The 22,714-nt window shown below is 35.9% G+C and overlaps 1 protein-coding gene across 8 annotated transcripts in view; it reads right to left on the bottom strand.

Annotated features, from left to right (window-relative positions):
* The window catches only part of NEK7 (NIMA related kinase 7), a 158,271-nt gene that overhangs the window by 86,599 nt on the left and 48,958 nt on the right, over positions 1 to 22,714 (bottom strand). For all 8 annotated transcript variants that reach the window (XM_072733433.1, XM_072733426.1, XM_072733429.1 and 5 more), the window contains one exon: positions 8,144 to 8,228. In XM_072733433.1, coding sequence (XP_072589534.1) covers positions 8,144 to 8,200 — 57 coding nt within the window. In that variant the 5' untranslated portion in view covers positions 8,201 to 8,228. The remainder of the gene's footprint in view (positions 1 to 8,143; positions 8,229 to 22,714) is intronic.

Genomic DNA, 22,714 nt, shown 5'->3' with positions numbered 1-22,714 from the left:
CCCTCTGGCAACCACCATTTGTTCTCTGTTTTTAAGAGTTTGTTTTTTTGATTGTTTGCTCGTTTGTTCTGTTTTTCAGATTCCACATATAAGTGAAATCATATGGTATTTTTCTTTCTCTACTGGACTTATTTCATTTAGCATAATACCCTATAAGCCCATTCACAATGTCATAAATGGCAAGATCACACCCCATCTTCTTTATCCATTCACCTATAAATGAACACTTGGGTTGTTTTCATATGTTGGCTATTATAAATAATGCAATAAACATTGTTTTTTTGCAATACAAATATAGGGATGCATGTATCTTTTCAAAGTATAACCTTATTTATGGGAAGCATATTAGTAAATGGAACTACTCAATCACTATATTTCTGAGAGTAATTTTTTGTTGTCTTCCAAATTATACACTTCCTATACTGTAACACTTTCCCTAGTATCTCTATCATGAAATGTAGTTTACATAACATTATAATGAGGCTTTATGCTCATTATGTTCCATTAGTGACTAAATATCCTTGAATACCATTACCTAGCTACCTTAGACTTGGAGGTGAAAGCATGGTATAAGCAAGATATGACTGAATCTGAGTTCAAAATAAGAAATGATAAAAATCATAGTTGGAGAAGTAAAAGGAGACCAGAAGATGCAAGACACTACATCATATAAGAAAATGCAGAATTCACCCCAAGAGCAATAAAAAGCAACCCTTTAAGGAGCATAAGATAATGAAAAAAAAAAAAAAAAGGAGCATAAGATAATGAAATGTACACTTTAAAAGGATAACTCATGCTACAATGTAAAGAATGGGCTAGAAATGGTAAAGTGAAAGGTAAAGAGCTCAGTTACAAGTTTCTGCAATAATCTATAAAATATGAAAACAATCTAAACTAGAATGGCATAGTCAGGATATAGAGAATTAGCAGATCAATAGCTTTTTTAGGAAATCAAAAAAAAAAAAAATCAAGAGAACATGGAAATTGCCTAAACATAAGATATTAGATTCCCTTGTTTGCAGTTTGGTAACCAGATGGATGGTGGTAATAATTACAAGCAAAAGCTCAACCTTGGACAAAATATAATAAATTTCATCTTGAAGACTAGGAGCTTGAGGTACCTATAAAAAGAGCAAGAGTCATGGTGATTAAGATCAAACTGGCCAGGAAATATATGAGGAGCTTTCTCTGTGAAAGCTAAAGAATTACTAGCTTGGAGTCAGACAACCTTGGGTCAAATCTCAGCTCTACCACTTCCTAGCTATGTTACCATAATCAAATTAATTCGTCTGAGCCTCCATCTCTTATTTGTTAAGTGTGAAAAATAATGTTTCATATGTTATCTATCAGAAATAAATGAAGCGGGATCCCTGGGTGGCGCAGCGATTTGGCGCCTGCCTTTGGCTCAGGGCGCGATCCTGGAGACCCGGGATCGAGTCCCATGTCGGGCTCCCAGTGCGTGGAGCCTGCTTCTCCCTCTGCCTGTGTCTCTGCCTCTCTCTCTCTCTCTCTGTGTGACTATCATAAATAAATAAAAATTAAAAAAAAAAGAAATAAATGAAGCAATGTATTCAAAACGCTTAGCACAAGGTAGGAATATTATAGGAATTCGATAATCGGTAGGTGCCAATAGTAGCGGCAGTACCACTACCCTGGACAAAAGCAGGATGAAGGTGGTAAGACAGTGAATCAGGTGGTCAAGTTTTCAACTAACATGAGGGGTGATGAGGAGGGCAGAAGATAACAGCTATCAGAAAGATGAAAATTCTTTAGATGGGGAGCAGAAGGCTCAGTATAGCTTGTTTCACCACTTCCTACTCCCCCCCCAAAAGAAAAAGATGTGGTGCTCAGAAAGAGTTACTGTGGATGGAAAAGGCTGCTGTTGCTTGCTCCTGATCCTTATGGTTTATGGCTATTAGAGAACAAGTAGCCTCTACATCAGAGGGTTATGGCGAAAAAGCAGTGTCCTTGGAGGAAAGGGGTACATTCCAGTTAAAAAAAAAAAAAGAAGTAAAAAAAAAAAGCTGAATAAGAAATGAGGGATGTAGATGGAACCTCATAAAATGAAACAGAAATTCTGTAGGTATTTGCACATTTTAATATTCTTATTCAAAAAAGTAGTGCTTCAAAAGAGAAAACTGATTTCATGCCAAGTTTATATTAATTCAACAAGTATTTACTGAATGTCTACTCTGTGCCTGGATGCCATTCTAGGGACTAGGGATAAAGGTTATATCCTAGGAGAACAATGACAATGAACAAAATAAAGAGTGATAAGGTGATAAATTCTATGAAGAAAAATACGGCAGCAATGGCATACTGGGTTGGCGTGAAATTTCAATTTTCATTTAATGATCCCAGAAGTGGTATTTAAATATATACTTGAAGAAGATGAGTGAGCTGATGAGAAATTACTAGAAGGTTTTAAACAGTCATGATTTGACTATAATGTTATATTTTATATTTAAATTTTGTAAAATTTTGTAATGGCTTCTGTGTTGAGAGGAGTAAAGAGAGGCAAGGGTGGAAGCAGAGACCAAGTAGGAAGCTATCACAGTAAGGTATGTGAAAAACTAAAATAATTTTGACCACAGTGGTAGCAGAGAGTAAGAAGTATTCCAATTCTAAATATTTTTTAAAGTCAGAGCCTATGGGATCTGTTAACAGGTTAGATGTAAAATGACAGGGATGGGCGGTAGTCTGGAATGTTCCTAAAAATTTTAGCCTAGCAACTGAAAGAATGGACTACCCACTAATTGTGATAGAGAAGGCTGTAGACAGAACAGTTTTAGGATGAATATTCAGAGGTCAGTTTCATATATGTTAGAGTTGAGACATGCAAATCTGTTTTCAAGTATGCAAGTGGATACATGAGTTTGGAATTCTGAACAGAGGTCTGGGTTGAGACATAAATTTGAGAGGCACCAGCATAAGATCATATTTAGAATCCTGAACTGTTAAGAGGTTCAGAAGTGGAGGAGAAATTAGCAAAGGAGGGAACACCAAGACAAGCAAAAAACAAAGTTCTTGGAAGCTAAGCAGGGAACAGGCTTCAAAGAAAAAGTATGATCAACTCTATCAAATGCAGCTGGTAAGTCAGGAAGATGAGGCCTGAGGACAGACAGCTGGACGGAGCAACATGGGAAACACAATCCTGGCAAGAGCAGTTTCAGCAGCATAGTCAGGGAAAAAGCACTACTGGAGTACATTTCAGAGAGTGAAAGGAGAAATGAGACAAAACTACAAATAAATCTTTCTAGGAACTTTGCAATAAAAGGCAGCAGAGAAATAGGTCAATAGCTGTGGAGAAGGAGGACTTCAAACGCTGTTTTTTGAGTTGCACTGGTTTGGTTTGTTGTTTGATGGAAGAAGTAACAGCACAATCGTATATAATGGGAAGGACTCAGTAAAGAAAGCGGAAATAAGCAGGGGATGGAAATGAGATCTGGTGCTCATGGGAGAGCTGGCCTTTGAGAACAACTGGCTCAGTTCATCTGATAACAGAAACGGCAGATCACATGAGTACAGATTCTGGGAGGAAGATATCCATGGCAGGAATCTGTGGGCGATCTCTTCTGATTCAGTTTTTCTTTAAGTGAAGTAGGAAGCAAGGGTGTTAGCTGAGAGTGAGAATGGGGAACAAAGTATTGGGGGCTGAGGAGAGAAAAGATGAAGTAGTCACTGAGGAGCCGGGTGAGCCGGATATGGCTGCTGACACATATAATTAAGGTTTACTTGATGTTCATGGTCATGAACTGAAACTATGGCAAGAGTCTTCTTTCCTCAAAATAGCTGCTGCTCATTCTCCTCTGCGTTTACCAATAAAGCTATTCAATGAATTAAACTGTGAAAAGGAGAATATTACACCTAAAGTTGTAAAAAAAAAAAAAAAAAAAAAAAGAACGCCTCAAAATAGAAGCCCTATTCAATGCTGTATGATAGGTACCTTGGCAAAAATCAATTTATCATAATAATTTAAATGAGCACTTTACAAAGAAATTCTATAAGCTAAAGAGAGGGACGCCTGGGTGGCTCCACAGACGTTGAGCATCTTCCCATGTTGAGCATCTGCCTTTGGCTCAGGGCGTGATCCTGGAGTCCCGGGATCAAGCCCCACGTCAGACTCTCTGCATGGAGCCCACTTCTCTCTCTGCCTATGTCTCTGCCTTTCTGTGTCTCTCTCATGAATAAATAAATAAAATCTTAAAAAAAAAAAGATAAGCTAAGAGGAGAAGGTAATATAGTTACCATGTCTAAAAACTCTACCCACTCAGTAGAGTCCACAGGGGACTGCTTCACTCTGGCCCACAACACACCTTGATCACTAGCCTGACATTCTATGAGGTAAATCTCCTCTCACCTCTCCATACTCCTTCCACAGAGATGCAAAACTAAAGTGGATTGTAGTTTGGGCTGCCATGAAGCTTAAAGGAATGGTCAGTCTACCTTACTGCTTGGATTGGAAAACTGTAAGACCAGATTCTCATATCTTCCAAGTTGTAAAATAAGGACTATTTTTCTACTTGTAGATGTGGGATGCTTTCCCTCCTTAATAGGTAGCCAAAGCATAACAGCAGATATCTACAAATTAACAAATAATAATTATAATCTAAACCCTGAAGATTACAATTAAAATTAATCCTTCTAATCACTCCCAGAAATTAGACTTGTACCAATTAATAACTGTTTATATTTAAATTTAGGATAAAAATGTAAATGTACCATAGCCCTCTTCAATCAATGACCACTAATTAAAATACTCACAAAAGGTAGTTGTAAACTTCCCTTGTTTAAAATTAGTCTCAGAGTAGAAAGTAAACATTTTCCTATTTATCTGTCAACATCTTGTACACAGTCTGTATTTTTTTAAGAAGTTCAACCCAATCCATTGTTCCACAAATAAGAGTCCTAAAGCAATGAGAATACATAGAATAAAAATCTAGTCAAAATTCCCTTGCAGTATCTTCTAGGCTTTAGTGGAAGGAATCAAAGGAGAGAAGAAGGAAGGAAAAGAAGGTAACGGAAAAAATGGAAGCTGATAGAACAAATTTTCCCTAAGTTCCAGAGAAGGACAGTAATACAAAAACACATTTGAAGAGATACATAAATCTCACAATCTAAAACTAAAAAGAAAGAAAGAAAAGAAAGAAAGAAAAGAAAGAAAAGAAAGAAGAGAAAGAAAAGAAAGAAAAGAAAAGAAAGAAAGAAAAGAAAGAAAGAAACTCCTACACTAAAAATGAGACCAGATATTATGCATCATGGGGTTAGAGTATTCATCTCGGAACAAGGAAAGATACACCAAGAATATACATCACTCATCATTGTAACAGGGCATAATTGGTATTTGACACTCAGAAAGCTGACTTCCCTGGATTTCTGTTTATGTCCACATCATATTAGCATTACAAAAGTGAAAGAAGTCACTTGGCTAACCATATGTTGCCATATCACCCCAGTTATTCAGGCCAATGGCGTGGAACAAAACAAAAGAAGCTTGTCAACCCCGAGCACACTGTCCTTTCCCAGCCCTTTAAAATAACGCTGCTGAGAGCGGTAACATTCTTCAAAGACTTAATAAGCAGTAACGCCTATAAGCTCTTGTCAGGTAATCTTTCTTTCACTATCTCACACTATCAGTCTGAATGCAGGGATTGGGGGGGGGGGGGTACAAAATCCTTCTCCCTTCCCCCCACCTGCCACAGACAGCTAGGACCTGGGATGACACTTGCCTGCTTCCAACAGGGCGAGAGGTCCACCCACACAGGAGCAGCAGCAGGAGGCACAAGCTAAAGCGAACAGTGTGAAAAGAGATGCAGAACCACGTATATAATCTGGAAATTTATGCTGTGTGGCAGCCTGTGTCTCATAGGAAAACAATGACTTTCATTTTTGCCTCCTACTGCCACTCCGACCTTTCTTGGTTGGTGACTCAGTAGGAGGCAAAAATGAAAGTGCTTTTTTTCTCCCCCCTTTGAAACTTACGGCTGTTCCAAACTGTAGATTTCAAAATCATAACATGAACTGCCTAATTTTCAGAACTGCTTCTTTTACTGTCTTCACTAGAAACAATAGAGTGTGAAACAATAGTGTTGGCCTTGATGTGTAAAAATGGCTCTAGGATTCTATCTTAGAATCTATCTATCTTAAGTTTCTATCTATCTGAATACTTAGAAGTTGCTTAGTACAATCTCGGGAATTTATGACCAGAACACAAAACATGGACAGATTTTAAAAAAAACAAGCATCTTGAAATTAAAACTACTGGATACTGTGTATTAACTAACTGGAATTTAACTAAACCTTAAAAATAAAGAAATTAAAATACTTGCCTTACTTTAAGCTAAAGGGTCTCTTTTCTGAATACAGAGAATTCAGGTAAGTATAACAAAGAAAAGCAATGTAAAATTCAGTTAGGTAAAGGGCTAATCTAAACATCTTAATTTGAAGGAGTCCCTGGTTGGCTACAATTACGTATTCTTACTGAGGCCCTGCTCCACGTGAGGAAGGGCAGTACCACAGGGCACCCAAAGTAAGAGACAGTCCTCTTCCTCAAGGAGGGTTTAACCCAATAGAGGTAAGAAAATGTCCACAGAGAACACAAAGGTGTCCTAACTCCCAGAAGACATGCAAAGAATGTGTATCATCAGGCTTCCAAGAAAAGATATTACATTCAGAAAATCAGAAATAGCTTCATGATGGAAATGGTATTTTAGGTGGTGCTGGAAAGATGAGCAGGTTTTCAAAAACTGGAGAGAAAAATGAGGGTGCAAACTGAACAAAATCACAGAGGCAGAAAAGGTAGCTTATGTGTATGCAGTACTTTCTGAACTGTGTTTTAGATACCAATCTGGGAGAGGTCAATAGGTGTGCTTAAAAAAAGGGGTCCCACAGTCAAATAAGGGTGAAAAACACTACACCCTAGGTCCTCCTCTTTGAAATTTAAAATGCTCTTCGTAATATTAGAATAAGAAAGTCTCTGAGCAAGGATGGTCAAAAAGTAACTGTCAGTACAAGTCCCCCCAAACCTGTATGACTACACAACTCATTTATTTTATTTTATTTATTTATTCATGAGAGACACACACACAGAGAGGGAGAGAGAGAGGCACAGACACAGGCAGAGGGAGAAGCAGGCTCCATTCCATGCAGGGAGCCTGACGTGGGACTCGATCCCGGGTCTCCAGGACCACACCCGGGACTGAAGGTCCCGGCACTAAAGGCACTAAACCGCTGAGCCACCCAGGCTGCCCAGGAAACATTTTTTTGAAAGATTTTTTTATTTATTCATTTATGAAAAACACACAGAGAGGCAGAGACATAGCAGAGGGAGAAGCAGGCTCCATGCAGGGAGCCTGATATGGGACTCGATCCCGGGTCTCCAGGACCACACCCGGGACTGAAGGTGGCGCTAAGCCACTGAGCCACGCGGGCTGCCCTACACAACTCATTTGAAAGAACATCCATCAATTCTTCATTTTCAGAATCACTATATAAGCAAAACTGAGGTAAGATAAGCAGAGTAAATTTGAGACTATTACAGAATGCGTCAAACAAAAATCAAAAAATGTGGCCTTTATGAATGCCTACAAAAATGAGGTTTTGCCCCTCCATGGGGGTATTTATTATTTCAAAGATATCATTACATATTGAGCTTAATGGCAAGCTTTGTATAAAACATTCTTTTTTCTTCATTTTGTTACCAAAAAAACAAGCAACCACCTAACAGAAGAAATATACTACTCGTCAGAGAACATGAGAAAAGTAGCAATAATGCAAGGCAGTTGTGGGTAAGGCAGGATCAGTCAGCCAAAGCAAAGACAGGCAACAAATACACAGTCACCTCTACAAGCTGGGTACAGCCTCACCTGTGTTCTTTTTTTTCCGTAAGTCTATTATTAACTCTCAAAGCCTACAGGTCTTTGATTCAATAAAGCAAAAATCTAAAGTTCCTCTTTTTTTTTTTTTTAATGTTCGTACATGAGAACTAAGTATTCTAAAACACTACTTAAAAATTACACAACTCTAAAACTTGGACATGCATAATTAGCACTTTTTTGGCTTATTTCCCTAAAGGAACTGTAATTTTATTTACACACACACACACACACACACACACACACCAGCCTTCATTAGACCAAGTTACCTGGGGTTGGAACTGGGGAACAGGTGGCCCTTGCATTCCTTGTGATTGCTCATCCATTGTCTGAAGCAACAGGAACTTTAGAACTCTGCAAAAACATAAAGTTGAAATGTAAATAATGTAATCATTACCAACTCTTCTTGCTCATCATATGCTCCAGGCTTATATTCAATTAGATTTAACCTAGTTTTTCAAAAAGTATCCATTAAGATACCCCATACTCTTATGTTCAGCTAACACAAATAGTATGCACTCTCTCAACTAAGTCCATTTCTCCATAGTAGTATTATGTCCTTAGAAAATCCTATTTTGTGAGATGAAATTCTCTCCTTTCCATTATACCTTAGAGACCAAACAGGCTTCCCCTTCCCCTTGCCAAGATGCGAAGACAATTACCATGATAAGCTTCCACATTCCCATGTGGTAAATGTTATACAACTAAAATGCATCCCACCTTCATATTCTAAAACTGTTAGTACTTTTGTTATGTATGTCCAAAAATATAAATATATATATATATAATTCTTACTGTAATTTTTAGATTTAAGCTTAAAAGGCCAGTCTTCCTACGAGGATGTTTATCTTTTTACACATTGCTTGTAATTAAAAATATCCATCCATTAACTCAGTAAACATAAGCTGAAAACTAATTCTGTATCACCTACTGCACAAGGCTCAAGAATTGAATGACAAACAAGACACAGCTATTTCCCTACCCAACACTTTTTCTCCACAATGTCAAGAGTATTTCTAGGTTCCTTATAAATGTTATTTTGTAACTAAAATATAACTTACGGGTTTAAAAAAAAGAAACTAGGATTCATTTAAATGGGATTAACAGAGAAACTAAAACACATCCTCATTTCATTGTATTCTTTAAAAAGCAGTTAAAAAAATGGATCATTTGTATTGTAAATATTTCCTTCCATTCTGTAACTTGTCTATTTTAAAACCTTTCTAATGGCATCTTTCAATTAACTAATGAACAGAAATTCATAAATTTAATATAGTCTAATCAATATTTTCCTTTACAATATCATTGTGTACTATTTAAGAATTAGTCCCCTACTCTAATATCTCATAGTTCTCTTCTAACATAAGCCTTATTGTTTTATCTTTCACATTTAGATCTATAACTGACCTGGAATTAAATTTTTGTATGACACAAGGTAAAGTCAATATTTAGGTTTTTTTCTATATGTATGATATCCAATTGATTTCACATCATATATTGAAATAGTCTTTACTCCACCTCCCACTACACTACTACTATGTCATCCTTGCCATATATCAAATGACACCATACTTAAATTCATACATACACACACACACTGCAACCTTGCTAAACTCATTTATTCAAGTAGATTTTTGGAGATTCTTGCCCCATTGTAATGACTAGAACTTCCAGTACAATGAACCTAAGTAGAGAGCAAACATCCTTTTATGATTCCTTTCAGGGTTGGGGAGGAAAGATTTTATGTCACCCTTCATGGTTCTTCTAGCTGCTGTAAGAATCAAATTGACATGAGACAGGTTAACAAGAGAAAGGTTTGATAACATATATATCTTCTATATACATAGGAGCAACTCAGGGAAATTGAGCAGCTCCCCAACCTGGTCAAAGCCATCAACATAAATACTGCCTTCAGCTAAAGACAAAGATGTTGGGAGTCACTTGTGGTAAGTTACCAGGAAAAGCACAGTAAACAACAGTAAGGTTGCTATGCAGATTTAACTCATTGCCATCTCTCGGAATTTCTCATCAATTTCTAGGAATTGAGTCAAACCCTCTTTCTGGTACAGCAAGGGAGACCTCTTACAAATGGGAGATTTTTCTTATAAACGTCTCATACAAAAGGATAATTTATAGTTGGTTTTTAGAGCTTTTCCTGTGTTTGCAGTATCGTTAACCAGCTTAAAATAATCAATATGTCAAAGACATATATCTTAGAAAAATATGATCCCTTACAAAAGCATCCTTCACATTAATGTAAGATGTACATTTTTCGTAGATGTCTTAATTTATCAGGTTGAGACACTGTCTTCTATTTTTACTTTGCTAAAATATTTTTTAAAAAATAGATGTTAAATTTCTGTCAAATGCTTTTTCTGTATCTGAGATGATTATATAGCTTTTTTAAAAAAAAATATATATATATAGCTTTTTTTGTTTGTTAAAATGTTGAAGTATGGTGACTCATTTTTTTTTTTAATTTTCTTTTTTTATTTTATTTATTTATTTATTTATGATAGTCACAGAGAGAGAGAGAGGCAGAGACACAGGCAGAGGGAGAAGCAGGCTCCATACACCGGGAGCCCGACGTGGGATTCGATCCCGGGTCTCCAGGATCGCGCCCTGGGCCAAAGGCAGGCGCCAAACCGCTGCGCCACCCAGGGATCCCTGGTGACTCATTTTTTAATGTTAAGCTGGTATTCATTTCTGAGATGAACTTCATTTGGTCATGACATATAATCATATTTATCTATTTTTGGATTGGATTTTATATACTGTTAGATCCAAGGAGGGGAGGAGAGGAAAGGAGAAAGAGAACTCTGGTAATGAATTAAAATCTTTTACTGTGAAATGCAAATCATTAAAATCAGCATTTCATATCTAGTGTCCCACATCTAGTATCACAAAATACTCCGTGAAAAAAAGGGTTTCCAGGTCAAAGACCTCTACGAAATACTATTTACGATATAAGTCACTATTAGAGCCTCATAATAAATAATGGCATTTTAAAGGATCCAAGCATGCCTGCAGCTGATAAAAAACAAACTCGTTTAAAACCTCACTTATGTTTAACTTAATCATAAAATGCTTTCTTTGTGTAACATTCTCTAATATCCCACAATTTGACTAATCCTAAGAGCACAGTTGAGAAATTTGTGCTAGCTTATAATATAATAAAGTGGACTTTATCATACCTATCAATGAATGACAATGTCGAAGTCAACAAAATTATGAAGGAAGGAAGCCAAAGTAAGACAAAACAAAACAAAAAACCGAAACAAAAAAACCATAAAAATCAAAGAAACCATATAAGTGATTTAACCTAACACTCTGCATAACAGAGTATTCATTTCTACAGTATCCTTGACAAAGGTCAAAATGCCTATGCTTAGAAATTTAACATCTGTATGAAATTCTCGTATTAAGTGTAAGCTTAATATGTACAATGAATAAAAAGCAACAAAATTTTCTTTGCATAATATCTAACATGGTTCTATGTGTCACTAGATTCTTAATGCTATTACAAAAGAATGTGTCAAGGCTTATTATATACTTCATACGATTATTATATTATCAAATGCCAGAAATATTCATATTTTATCTCCACTAGTCTCATCATAAATAAAAACACATTTTAATATGCAAGATATGTTAGATATGTATTCAACCTTCTAGATTATTAATTCCATATCGCAGGGACCTGTGTCATCCACAGCTGTATCCCCAGTGCTTAGGTCAACGCTTGGCACAAAATAGGTGCTGAATCAATACTGATTTAATGAATGAATGCATGTATGTCTGTCATAAAAACATCAAATAATTATTATTACAGTTTAATAAGTCTAAAGTCATTGTGAGGAAATCATGATCAAATTCATAATCAATTCACCAAATTGGGCAACCAATCTTTAATCAAAAAAGGCTGCCCAAAGAAGGTGCTGCCTAAATTGGGTTTAAATAATGAAGAGGAAAAGTTTAACAAGGTTTAGATGAGCCAAGGAAGAGAAGAATTCTGGGAATTGGAAAAAAACACATCAAAATACCCAAAAGCAGAGCACAACATCTTATAAAGTAGGTTCAAATTAAAGTTGGCAGGTAGTAGGAGATAGGTGGTGGAGAGTTTGTAGTGGCAGGTAGAAGGAGATAGGTGGTGGAGAGTTTGTAGTAGAAGGTTACCTTAACAACAAAGAGGTGTCAGCTCATGAAAAAAATTACGATATTTACTTTATTCAGTTGGTACAAGAGAGTTAATGTTGGGTTTCAAGCACCTAAGAGAGAGAATTCCACTACTTGTGAAAGACAGTCTTTCTTGTCATGTGACAGAGTAGAGGAGTTCACAAACATAAGCAAGAACAGTTACGAAGTTATGGCAACAGGGGTGCCTTGGTGGCTCAGTGGTTGGGCGTCTGCCTTTGGCTCAGGGCATGATCCCGGAGTCCTGGGATCGAGTCCCACATCGGGCTCCCTGCAAGGAGCCTGCTTCTCCTTCAGCCTGTGTTTCTGCCTCTCTGTGTCTCTCATGAATAAATAAATAAAATCTTTTAAAAAAGAAAAGAAGAAGTTGTTATGGCAACAGTCAAGAGATGATAAGGCCCTCACCAAGGTCCTCTTGACCTCACCCAGATTTCAACACAACTGAGAATCTCACTTTCCTAAAATGTTCTGTGATCTCTTACTCTTCTGGCTTTTCTCCTACACTACAGCTGTTGTAAGTTCCTATTCCTACCTAACTTTTTTTTTTCTTTGAGATAGAACAAATGAGAGAGAGCAAGAGCAAATGAGCAGGGGGGAGAGGGAGAAGCCCCACTGTGGGGGTCACTCCCAGGACCCCCTGGGATCGTGACCTGAGCTGAAGGCAAATGCTTAACCGACTGAGGCACCCAGAGCCCCTGCTATCTAACATTTATATTGGAGTGCTCTAAGACTTAAATCTTCTTTTTTGGGGGGGCACCTGGGTGGCTCAGTTGGTTGAGCATCTGATTCTTGGTTTGGGCTCAGGTCATGATCTCATGGGACAGGACATGGGACTAAGCCCTGTCCCAGGCCCCGTGCTCAGCTCAGTAGGGAGTCTGCCTGAAGATGCTTTCCCTCTACCTCTCTCCTGATTCGTATGCACATGCTCACACGTGCATTCTCTCCCCCTCCTTTCTAAAATAAATAAGTCTCTTTTAAATATCTTTTTCTTTAAACCTGTCTCTGAAGTCATCCCATCCAGTCCGATGACTCTGAATACCATCTTTATATGATTATTATGAAATCTGTACCTCTACCACAGTCCTATGTTCTGAGCTCTGAGTTACAAACACCAATATCCAACTGTCTATATATCTCTACCATGAATCAAGAATTCCATCTCCCATCCTTCCAAAAAATAAATAAATAAATAAAATAATGCTCTTCCTCTAATATTCTTTATCTCTTTGTATGTATCACCATCTTCTCAGCTGGTCTGGCCCCTAAAATCTCAAGCTTCTGGGTTTTGGGGACTCTTTATCTAAGGACCCCAAAGACATTTTGTGCCTGTGGGTCATGTTTCTATCAGTATTTCCCATAATCGAAATTAAAACTGAAAAATGATTAAAATACTTACTAATTCATTTACAAATAACAGCAATAACACGATTACATGTTTATGCAAATTTTTATGAAAAATAACTATATTTTAAAAAATAAGAAGAGAGGCACTGCCTTACATTTTGCAAGTTTCGTTAATGTCTGTCTTCAGAGAAGCAGCTCTACATCAATCTGTTCAAATATGTTGCTTTGGCAAGAGTATATTTTTAAAAATCTGGTCTTATACAAATGTATAGCTGGAAAATAGAGGAATACTTTAATATCCAATATAGATATCACTGTGGATATTCTCCTTTGATAGTACACCAAACTTGACAGGTGGCAAATTCTTAAAGGTTAACTGCCATGTGGACTCTCAAATCAATGAACTTTTTACTATGTTATGTCGTTTACTCATGCTTGATTTTGTAACACCATGCATTGGTCATCTGGAAAATTTTAGTTCATTGGGTTACTCGGATCATTTAAACATTGACCATTTCATTAAATGAATCAAAAAAATTTTTTCCTTAATCCCACAACTAATTTCGTCAGAAAAGTCTTCAAATATGAGAAGACATCATGGTCATAGTGATGAATATAACTTCTCTAAAATTCCAATTTTCACTTTAAAAGTTCAAATTTTGTCATTAGTGATAAATAATATCCAGTTGTTTTTTCTTCAAATGACTGGTACTTAATTTTCAAGAGAATGTCCACAAAACACCCAAGTGTGAATAACCAAAGTCTTTCAGTCATTCTTCCAAGCAGAAATGGTGCTTGTGAAAACAGCAGCTGCTCAGCTTGCTCTTCAAACAACTGCACAAATGCTTTGCCTTGATACAATTTTGATTTGCTGCAATAGTACTAAGTATTCTTCCCATTTCATCACACATATTAAAAGACATGTACTCAAAAGTCGAGATTTGATAAAAAATAGTAATACTCTTTAACTGCTTCACCAAAGACATTCAAAAATGAAAGTCAAGGGGCACCTGGGTGGCTAAGTCGGTTGAGTATTTACCTTCTGCTCAGGTCATAATCCCAGGGTCCTGGAATTGAGCCCCCCAACGACCTCCCTGCTCAGTGGGGAGACTGCTTCTCCCACTCCCTCTGCCTGCCACTTTCTCTGTTTGTGCTCTCTCCATTTAATTAATTAATTAATTAATTAAAAATGAAAGTTGCATTTATTATAATTACAGAACATGTAAAGAATACAAAGGCTACTCTATACTATAGTCCAGTGTGTGCACTGATTCAAGTTAAGACATCAGTGGTTTAACAAATAATGTCTTATATTGTAACAATTGTCTGATCTTGCAGACCACTTCAAAGAGCCCCAAGGTCCCCACCCAATCCCCCACCATCCCCAGAAGTCTGTAGTTCTTACTTTCAGAATAGGTGGTCTAATCAAAAACCTAAAATTCATTCTTTATCCTTGTTTTCTCCCTCAATTTCCAGTTCCCTAAATCTAACATATCAGTAAGTGCCAGTTGTTCTGTTTCCAAAAATGTATCTCAGATTTATCCATGGTCTTCTATCATCACAAATAAGACCCTATAAGGTTATCACTATAATTCCACTCGGTACTACTACAAGAGCCTACTAACTGTCCCTCTTTTCCACCAGTCTTCTCACAGTGATATTCTGAAAACATAAATCAAATCATGACACTCACATTGCACTGAACTAAAATCCCAACTCCTTGCCAAATACCCCAGGGCCCTGTAAATAACCTCCTGTCCACCTCTTCTACATTTGCTCATCCCAGACTCTCTCACTGCCTGCCTTCTACCAGCGTGGAACCCCTTTTCTTTTCTTAAACCTGCTAAGTCTTTCCTAGTGTCAGGGCCTTTATACTTGCTGTCCTCTAGGCCCAGAACCCCTGAACAGCTGTCAAAATCAGGCCTATCCTACCCAATCCTCTCCAGAGTAGCTGCCCCCATCACTGTTCTATCATCATGCCTGTTTCTACATATTGGGCAATTATAATAATCTGTAATTATCTTTTTTTTTACTTGTTTATTATCTATCTCCTCTGCTATAATGCAAATAAACATGAAGACAGGAACTGATCACTTTATTTCTTGCTATATTCCCCAGCAAGTACCTGGCAAAAAAAAATGGGCACTTAAAAATGAAGGAAAATGAAGAACACAGTACATATTTTAGAGTTGCTTATGTTTAGATGTTTAAGACTTGTGACTGATTAGATATGGCCGGTAACAGAAAAGGAAGTTAAAGATGAAGCCAAAAGTCATCTTTAGCATGGAGTGCAGGGGAGTATATAGTGGTAGCACCATCCAAACTAGACAGCAGAGGAGAAATCAAAATACGGTGGGTATTAGGATGGGCAAGACATAGGATGAGGATGGTACAGGAAAAACTAATTGTGAATTATTAGGAGAAAGACTATAAATATCAAGTTTTTAACAGCTAAATTTTGCCAACTAGAATCTTTGGAGAGGGAGAGTTTAATACATGGTCTTGTAATTCTCATACCACTTAGCTGTTTATTAAGCTAAGGCTTTTTGTTTTTTTAAAGATTTTATTTATTCATGAGAGACACAGAGAGAGGCAGAAACATAGGCAGAGGGAGAAGCAGGCTGCTGTGAGTCTCCTCACAAGGAGCCTGGTGTGGGACTTGATCCCCGAACTGGGATCATGCCCTGAGCCACCCAGGCATCCCAAGCTAAGGCTTTATAATGTGTTTGAAAACCGTTCTTCTTTTAAGCATATTACAGGTCCCCCAAATTTTTAAAAAACTACAAATATTTTCATATATATCCACAAACTCGGTGCACATTAAAGTCTTCCCATATTCCTGTGTGTAGTTACATATTTTGCAGAAAATAAAACTACAAAATTAGGAGCCTGAATTTCAGAAGTAGAAGCTAACTCAATGACAAAACTGTTTAGTCTTAAAAATTGTCAGTGTACTAAATTTCATAATTCATATGACCTTGGTAAGAAAATTATGAAACAAAACATACTATACATATTATAATAATAAATAATATAGCCCTCAGAAAGACTAAATCAGATAACTATCTTAACTTGCTGGAACAGCATTACATACCATTCCCTAAATAAGATTACCTTTCTTAATTCCCATTTTAATAAATTTATAAAATCTATAAATCCCTGAGATAACTGTAAGCAAATTAAATCATGCTGTGTATATTTTTTTCTTATTATTTGAACTAAATAACCATTTAATGTATTAATTTTAGCCAAAATCTTAATCAAAATGAGAAGCTTTATTTTAAATCTATAAACATCCTCAATGATTTCCACCTTTAAAGATTTAGTATTTTTTTTAAAAGTTGACTTAAACCCACATATATTTCTAAACACTAACTTGATTCTTTGTTAATTATAAAATGTAGTATTAAAACTGATATAACAGAATAAAAAGGATGACATTTATTATGTATTTGCAAGAAAATCATTTGATGCATTTTAATTGTGATCATAATTTTCGTTAAAAAAACTCACTAGCCATTACAGAAAAAATACCTCAAGTTATAGTTAATATTAAAGAAGCTTAGCTGAAAAAAACTTCCTCCATCTTAAAACAAAAATTACTTAACAGTAAAGTCATATAAAGTCAATCTTGTATTCTTTCAAATTCAACTTCTAAACTTAAAACTTAAAGATGCTATTCATTAAAAAAGACTGTTTCCAAATATTTTGATAAATCAACCATGCTATCCAGTTTCTGTGCAACCAATTCTTGACACAATGTGAAATCTTAAATATGAAACTATATATATGTATATATAAATCTGAAGAGATTTTTAGATAAAATTTCAAAGTTTTTCTTGATTTTTTTAAGATTCTAAGAGATGAAGTAGGGGATCCCTGGGTGGCTCAGTGGTTTAGCGCCTGTCTTTGGCCCAGGGCGCGATCCTGGAGTCCCGGGATCGAGTCCCACGTCGGGCTCCTGGCATGGAGCCTGCTTCTCCCTCCTCCTAGGTCTCTGCCTCTCCCTCTATCATAAGTAAATAAATAATTCTTTAAAAAAAATTCTAAAGAGATGAAGTATACTAATCAAAAGTTATTTAATACTGTCCTTTTCTGAAAGTTTCCCTTCAATTATCAAGGTTATTCATAAGATCTCCAATATTCTCTCTAGTTATAACATTTAAATATTCTATGAGAAAATGTTAATTAGATATAGTTTCACTGACCAAAACAGCTATAACTTAAAAGTAACTAAAAAGAAGGTCAACTGTATTAAAATAGCAACACCACTCTAATCCAAAGAATGCAATTTAAGTATATCTGATACGGAAAAACTAAAAGAATATCATAGAAATTTTAGGTGACTGATACTTGACAGAGTCTAAATACTCAAATCCAAAACTAAACATTTTTATTGGACCAAAAGTCACCATTCAACAGTATTCCTAGCCTCACCTTCCTGTCTGCATTTACCTGAATATTTCCCATAATCAAGCAAGTGACATTTACATATCAGATAACACAAAGAAAATTAAGTAGAAGTACTTAAAACATCAATAGTTCATTCATACATTTCTATGTTATCATAAGTAAGTTTTTAAGAGCTACTAAAATAATTCTCAGATCTTTGAAGAGAATGATGAATGTATACATCACAATCTCAAAATTTATAACTAAAAACATTAAAGTAATCCAGTATCCAATCTTAGCTTCTAACTGCCATTCTTCACTTAGAGGAGCTGGGGCTCTTAGAGAAATGGTTGACTCCAGCTGGGGCTGGGAAAGTACAAGCCAACCCTAAACATCATGTTGTGCCAGAAAATACGGCAGTGTGTAAAGAACAGTGTGAACAACAACAACAACAAAAGAACAGTGTGAATATGTCAAAAGGACACAGAAGCTAGCTTGAATGGATTCCTGCTGGCCACATTTGAAACAATTTGAGAGTAACAGATGATATAACCCACTAAAATAAAATAAGCTATTAGTCCATAAAGGTATAAATTAATAGCGAAAAGGGGGAAGCTATTCCTTACAAGATAATGTTACCTCATAGAGAAAGAATGATGTAATTGTTAAAAATCACTATTTGCCAGTCATCAGGGAAATAACTGATCTAGGAAAGAGACATCAATGCAATGGATGCTAACTTAGAGGGAACAAGTTACTTTCAGTGTCTGTATCTAACCACCCTTACAGACATACATACAATCACCAAAAATAATAATTACAATAATAATTACAAAAGGATAAAGCATAAAATTATGGTAGAGAACCTTTGTTAAATGAGGAAAGCTAACATCACCAAGTAATGGAACATATAGACATCATGTGTTTCCCAACATGATACACTTGGAAGAAAACCTAACTTCTGTGATCGTCCCCCCAAAACCACAAACCTTGAATTTAAACATAAGGTAAACCTAAATTAGGTATACCTATGAAGTAACTGGCATGTATTCTCCAAATCTAGCAATATCCTAAAAGGCAAAGAAGCACTGAAGTACTTACTGTTCCAGACTCAAAGAGCCTGAAGAGACACAAACAAGTGAATGCAAGGCACAATCCAAGATTTTCAATTCCTACATAGCACGTTATTGGGTAATCTGAACAATGAAATTTAAATAAGGTCTGTATATTGGTAATAATACTATAACAATGTCAATGCCCTGATTTTTATAATTTTATAATAGACACATGAGCAAATGTCCGTGTTTTCAGAAAATGCGCAATGAGGTACTTAGGGGTAACAAGGACATCATGCCTACAACCAGTTCCAAATGTCTCATTTTTATACATATATGCAATAAAACAAATGTAATCAAATCAACACTAAGGGAATCAAAATGAAGATTATATGGAAATTCTGGGTTCTATTTTTTTAACTTTTCTACAAATCTGAAAGTATATCAAAATTAAAAGTTAAAAAATAAATTTAAAGATACAATATAAAAAAGAACATTAAATATACTTTATCAGTGTCAACAGAGAAACAGATGCATACACAAAATCTTGCATGTCTTTTAATCAGAATTACTGTATTGCTGGGACGCCTGGTGGCCCAGCAGTTGAGCGTCTCGTCTGCCTTTGGCTCAGCATGTGATTGGAGAGTCCTGGGATCGAGTCCTGCATCAGGCTCCCTGCAAGGAGCCTGCTTCTCCCTCTGCCTGTGTCTCTCTGCCTCTCCCTCTGTGTCTCTTATGAGTAAATAAAGAAAATCTTAAAAAAAAAAAAATACTGTATTGCTAACAGAAAATATGTTACTTAATAAACTCTTCAGTCATTACTGTAATTCAATAATCTAATCTAATATTTCTCAACTTCAGAAACTCTTTCTGTAAGCTTATCATAAAATAGTCTCTTAAAATATTATTTATACTGTTTTGCTCCAAAAAAGTTCCTATTAAATACTAAATACCTCAAACTAATGAAAAATAAACACGTGTATAACATGTCATAAATCAAAATGGTTCGTTTTCTGGAATGGCCCAACATTTCAAGGAGACTTAAAACTACACAATCTGTAGAAGAGATCTATGTACAGGATTTTCATATTTCATTCCTTTGTACCAATGATAACCATATTGTTACTCATCTAATACTTTTTCCTATTACCAAAGACTCTGAAAGCTATTTCCTGCTACTTGTTAGAAAACATTTAAGTATTCTCAACAAAGGAATGAGTTAAAAATGGCAACCCAAGTATAAAATAACAAAATCACAGCACAGGAAAAAAAATAGGTCTAATTCCAATTTAAATCTAGCTCGACAGTCTCCATAAAACAGAGTGTTCTGGCTTAATTTTGTTAACAGTCTAATAGGCACAAAGAAACGTACATTATAAATAAACATAAAACATGTTGAATATCACTGATAAATACAAATTTAAGCAACAGTGAATTATAAAATTGACAGCTTATCAAAATGATACATTTTTAAATGATATATAATGCTTATATGAGTGTAATAACCTTTCTAGAAAATAATACAACAAACATTCAAAATCTTTCATACACTTACTCAGTACTCTGAATCCCACAATGCTATCCTAAAGACATTAATCAGTGACTGAATTTTGGATTACATACAAAAATGCTTATTAGAAAAGCATTAAAGAAGAAAATTAGGAACAATGTAAATATCCAACAATATAAAAATGGCTAAATAAATTACAGTGCACACATAAAATGGAACACTAGACTTACAACATGTAATTTTTCAGTGATATTTAAAGATGTACCTAGTATAGGGGCACCTGGGTTGCTCAGTCAGTAAAGCATCTGCCTTCTTTCTATTTAGGTCATGATCCTGAGATCCTGGGATCAAGTCCAGTATTAGGTTCCCTGCTCATGGAGGAGTCAGCTTCTCTCTCTACCTCTGCCCCTCCTCCATGCTTGTGCTCTCGCTCTCTCTCTCAAATAAAAATCTTTAAAAAAAAAGAAGATCTAAAAAAGGGATGTACCCAATGTAATATAGAGTGAAAAAGCAAGACTCAGAGACAAATTTCCATATTATATGTACTCAAAGGATACTTTTCTTATCACTACTGACCAGTTCATTGGTAACTAAGCTATCTATCTTGCCAAAATATAAACTAAATAAGGATAGTACATTTTATTTTATATACCAGTGTACTCCCAACAGTGCCTGGTACACAGTTAAATATACAGAAAATATATATTTCCCTATGATCTTAATAGGAATTCCTAATATACCAAATCAAAACTGTAACCTACTTAATAAAAATATAAATTATCTTAAAACTGTTTTTAAGAAAAGCATATTTGAGGGTGCTTGGGTGACTCAGTTAGTTAAGCATCTGACCTCAGTTCAGGTCATGATCTCTGAGTCCTGGGATGGAGCTCTGTGTTGGGTTCCATGCTTAGCGGGGAATCTGCTCCTCCCTCTCTCTCCCTCTATGCCCCCCGCCACTCATGCGTGTGTGCGCGCGCTCTCTTTCTTTCTCTAATAAGTAAATAATATTTAAATTAAGAATAAATAGAAAAACGTATTTGTATACCCATATGGGTATGAAAAATGGTATGGGCAATCTTTGCTTTCATAATGGCAAAATGATAATTCAGAACAATTTTCCCTCTGAAAACCATTAGTTACACAAAATAAAATATTTTTTAATCTGCTTTAATATATCATAGAGCTATGGAAGTAAGTACAGAATTAAAAGACCAGTATCTAAGAGATGAAGGAAACCAGAAGTGAGTCCAACATCTAAGTGGTTTTGCTTTTTTCATGTAAGTGTCGTACTGATTGCAGAGGGTGTTTATGATGCTGAGATCTTGTACAGTATTTCTTCAGCCTCTTGGCTGCAAAACAAAAATTGTAGCCGATGGTTCCACAAAGGGCTGTGGTGAACACCTCCACATTTGAGTGGAGACCTTGAAAGTCTTAACCCTAGTGCACAAACCTCAGCATTAAATTATCTGTAACCCTGAAATTGAATTGAGGTGATCTCTGATAGCTACTATCCCCAGGCACCTCACAGAAACAAATAAAAACACATTCTGGAGACAGATAATATCTTAGCCTTCAAATTATTTCTACAAATTATTTCTGCACATCTAAAAGCCAAAACAAATTAAAAAAAAATAATCAGGTGCTCAAGCAAACAAGACCACAAGAACAAAAATCAGCAGAAAGAACATGCAGAATGATAATGATCTTGGATAAAAGGCTAAAGGAATAACAGATGAAGGCAACACGGCAAATTTAAATAAATATCATCTGCATGAATCAAAAGAGGAAAGTGATTACAGCGCTAAACCTAGAATGGAAAACCTTAAAATTGATATATAAATATAAGGGGTAAATGAGTTGAAAGTCTTTTAAGGTTCCTATCAGAATGTCTGGGACAGGGCCACTGGGTCGGTGGGTTAAGTGTCCAACTCTTGATTTTGGCTCAGATCATAATCTCAGGGTTGTGAGATCAAGCCCCAAGTTGAGCCAAGGTGGGCACAGAGACTGCTTAAGATTCTCTCTCTCTCCCTCCGTCTCCCTTTTTCTCTCCTTCCTTTAAAAAAAAAAAAAATGTCTGGGACAAGTTAAAGTACAAATTAGCATTATCCTTATCCTCAATTTATTTTTCTAGTCTACAGATCTTTTTAAATATTATCCGGCACTTCTTTTTTATGATATAATTTATATACAGTAAAACTGTCATTTTTCGTGTTTTCATGTGCAATTTCTCTAAGTTTTGAAAATGTAACCACCACCACATTCAAAATTAGAACAGTTCCATCAGCCCATATAATTCCCTCCTGTCCCTTGATAGTCAAGTCCTCCCGCAATGCCTGGCAACCACT

The sequence above is a fragment of the Vulpes vulpes genome, chromosome 13 (assembly GCF_048418805.1).
Source record: "Vulpes vulpes isolate BD-2025 chromosome 13, VulVul3, whole genome shotgun sequence".
Classification (NCBI taxonomy): Eukaryota; Metazoa; Chordata; class Mammalia; order Carnivora; family Canidae; genus Vulpes; species Vulpes vulpes.
The sequence above is the reverse complement of the archived record's forward strand: the minus strand, read 5'-3'. Positions and strand labels throughout refer to the sequence as shown.